Source organism: Oncorhynchus masou, chromosome 28 (genome assembly GCF_036934945.1).
Source record: "Oncorhynchus masou masou isolate Uvic2021 chromosome 28, UVic_Omas_1.1, whole genome shotgun sequence".
NCBI lineage: Eukaryota > Metazoa > Chordata > Actinopteri > Salmoniformes > Salmonidae > Oncorhynchus > Oncorhynchus masou.
Window position 1 is genome coordinate 32,441,622 of NC_088239.1, and position 2,766 is coordinate 32,444,387.

At 45.3% G+C, this 2,766-nt stretch overlaps 1 protein-coding gene across 2 annotated transcripts; it reads left to right on the plus strand.

Moving 5' to 3' along the window:
* Positions 1-916: 916 nt before the first annotated feature.
* On the plus strand, positions 917-2,063 carry LOC135518573 (melanocortin receptor 4-like). Of its 2 annotated transcripts, XM_064943739.1 has the most exons (2): positions 917-1,051; positions 1,091-2,063. In XM_064943739.1, exons 1-2 carry the CDS (start codon positions 997-999, stop codon positions 2,008-2,010), a joined length of 975 nt encoding a protein of 324 aa, XP_064799811.1. In that variant the 5' UTR covers positions 917-996; the 3' UTR covers positions 2,011-2,063. The 2 variants fall into 2 exon arrangements, with proteins under 2 accessions (XP_064799811.1, XP_064799810.1); XM_064943738.1 differs by having other exon boundaries at positions 917-2,063.
* The last annotated feature ends 703 nt before the right edge of the window (positions 2,064-2,766 follow it).

Sequence of the window (2,766 nt, forward strand, 5' to 3'; positions counted from 1 at the left end):
TGTGTAGTGCTAGGGCAAAAAACAAAGCATGCACCCAGGTGGGGCGCCCCAAAAAGGGATCCGCTAAGGTTACAAGCCAAATAACCATTATTTGGCACTATGTATATCCATTTGTTTTTAGTGTGTAGGCAACAAAACATTGATCTGTTATAATCCTTCATTCTTAAATCTGCTGTGCCTTTTTATGTTTATCAACCCCAGCAATACAGTTTGCCCCTCCCTACTCTTGTCTTGTGAGCTGAATGGCTAACATGACTAGGGGGAGGGGCTGTGGGGAGGTTTATTTTTTGACTGTATAACTCTGGAAGGAAAGGGAAGAGATTATGTAGTCTGCAAAGTGGTCCGCCCTCTCCATCTCTGAGGTTCACACTCCTGTCACTGATCAACTCAGCTCCTGTTCTTTCATTCATTCTCTGCCATGCTCTCTCACTCCTCTGCTTTCTTTATCTTCAGTTCTTTCTTTCTTTCCATTTCCTCCTTCGACCACTTTTCTATTTACATACATTTTACTTCATATTTCTATTATCTCTCAATTCTCTATTCACTATCTCTCTCCTTCTATCATCACTCTATTTTCATCCTTACCTCTGCCCCCCCTCTCTCTCTCTCTCTCTCTCTCGCTTTCTTTCTTTCTCATTCTTCCTGGAGGCTGCCAGTTGATAGCAGTGTAGAGAGAGTGCCAGGGGCTAAGGAAGGCTAACATCAGCAGATGTCTGAAGAAAATGACTCTGCTTGACCAGTTTGGGGGCTGGATGAGGCAAAGAAGAGGATCAAACATTGGGATTCATTCTGCTTTCCACCACCTGCCGGGCGCCTGACTCTGAGCATGGAAGACAACAGAACAAGAGGACCATTGAGCACGCAGCACTGAGAATTTCGGAGTATACTGATGGACTTAACTAGGTGGATTAATAGCCAACAACAAGGCTAGAATGGTGACATTAACATTTTACTAAAAGGCTTAGAGAACCAACTAAGATAACTACCAACTACACAATGAATGCCACAGAACACCATGGGTTGATCTCTGTGAGCTATAGCAGGAACTCCAGCACTGCTGGGAGTCTGGTATCCTTCAACAAAGACTCAGAGAGCATTGGTCTCAATGACTCTTCGACAGGATGTTACGACCAGCTCCTCATCTCCACCGAGGTCTTCCTCACGCTGGGGATTGTCAGTTTATTAGAGAACATCCTGGTGATTGTCGCTATCATCAAGAACAAGAACCTCCACTCTCCCATGTACTTCTTCATCTGTTCTCTGGCTGTGGCTGACATGCTGGTCAGCGTCTCCAATGCCTCCGAGACGATCGTCATAGCCCTGATCAACAGCGGCAACCTGAGCATCTCTGGGTCGCTGATAAAAAGCATGGACAACGTGTTTGACTCCATGATCTGTAGCTCACTGCTGGCGTCGATCTGTAGTCTCTTGGCAATCGCCATAGACCGCTACATCACCATATTCTACGCACTGCACTACCATAACATTGTGACGGTTAAAAGAGCGCTGGCGGTGATCTCCCTCATATGGTTGTGTTGCGTGGCGTCGGGCGTCCTCTTCATCATCTACTCTGAGAGCACCACTGTCCTCATCTGCCTTATCACCATGTTCTTCACCATGCTGGCACTTATGGCCTCGCTCTACATCCACATGTTCCTCCTAGCCCGGCTACACATGAAGAGGATTGCCATGCTGCCTGGGAACGCGCCCATCCGCCAGCATGCCAACATGAAGGGCGCCATCACCCTCACCATTCTCCTAGGTGTGTTCATAGTGTGCTGGGCTCCCTTCTTCCTCCACCTCATCCTCATTATCGCCTGCCCCAGGAATCCCTACTGTGCCTGCTTCATGTCGCACTTCAACATGTACCTCATCCTCATCATGTGTAACTCGGTCATCGACCCTCTCATCTACGCACTCCGTAGCCAGGAGATGAGGAAGACCTTCAAGGAGATCTTCTGCTGGTATAGCTTGCCAAACCTGTGTGTGTGTGAGCTCCCCGGGAAATAGTGCCCCTTTGAACAGCTGACAACTGCTTAGGTGGCATCTGCCTTTGTCTCCTCACATGAAAGAGACAGCTGAGACGTTGTGTACAGCATGCGGTCTTTGATGGTAGTGCTGATTGTGATTGGTGAGGACTGATTTGCCCTCTTTCTGCCCGTGCTCCAGGACATGGCTGTAAATTCTTCAAAAGTAGTTCCTCTTAACCGGTTCTGGTTACCATGGCTCGGGTAGCCAAAGAGAAGGTTGGTTTACATACAAACTGTAAAAACAGAACATAACACAAAACCCATTTGTTCTCTACAGCACAATCAGGTATCTTTTTGTTTGTCTCGAAAAAATCTGTTTTTAAAGTAACTGACCCATAATGTGAGAAGATATGATGATGATATGAGAAAGATATCTATTTAAAATAAGTTGGATATTTTAATATTTAAAACATATTTGAAGTACTGAGTGGCAGCTGCCTACACACTACGGTATTTTTTCAAGGATAACATACACACTGAAAGTAGTGCTCACGAGCCAAAACTGGTCACCGAAAATTGTGCACAGTCGTGTACTACGTCATCCAATTTATATGATATATTAGGAATATATTTGTAAGTGCTTAAGATCCAGGACTGCATTTTTAAATGGCACACTATATGACAGTGTACGTTTATTTCAGACTCTGAACGATTGAAAGTGGAAAGCTTCAAAAAGATCATCTACCTCCCGGATCAAACACAATGTAGCTGTTAGATATTGTGAGCAAACAGTAAA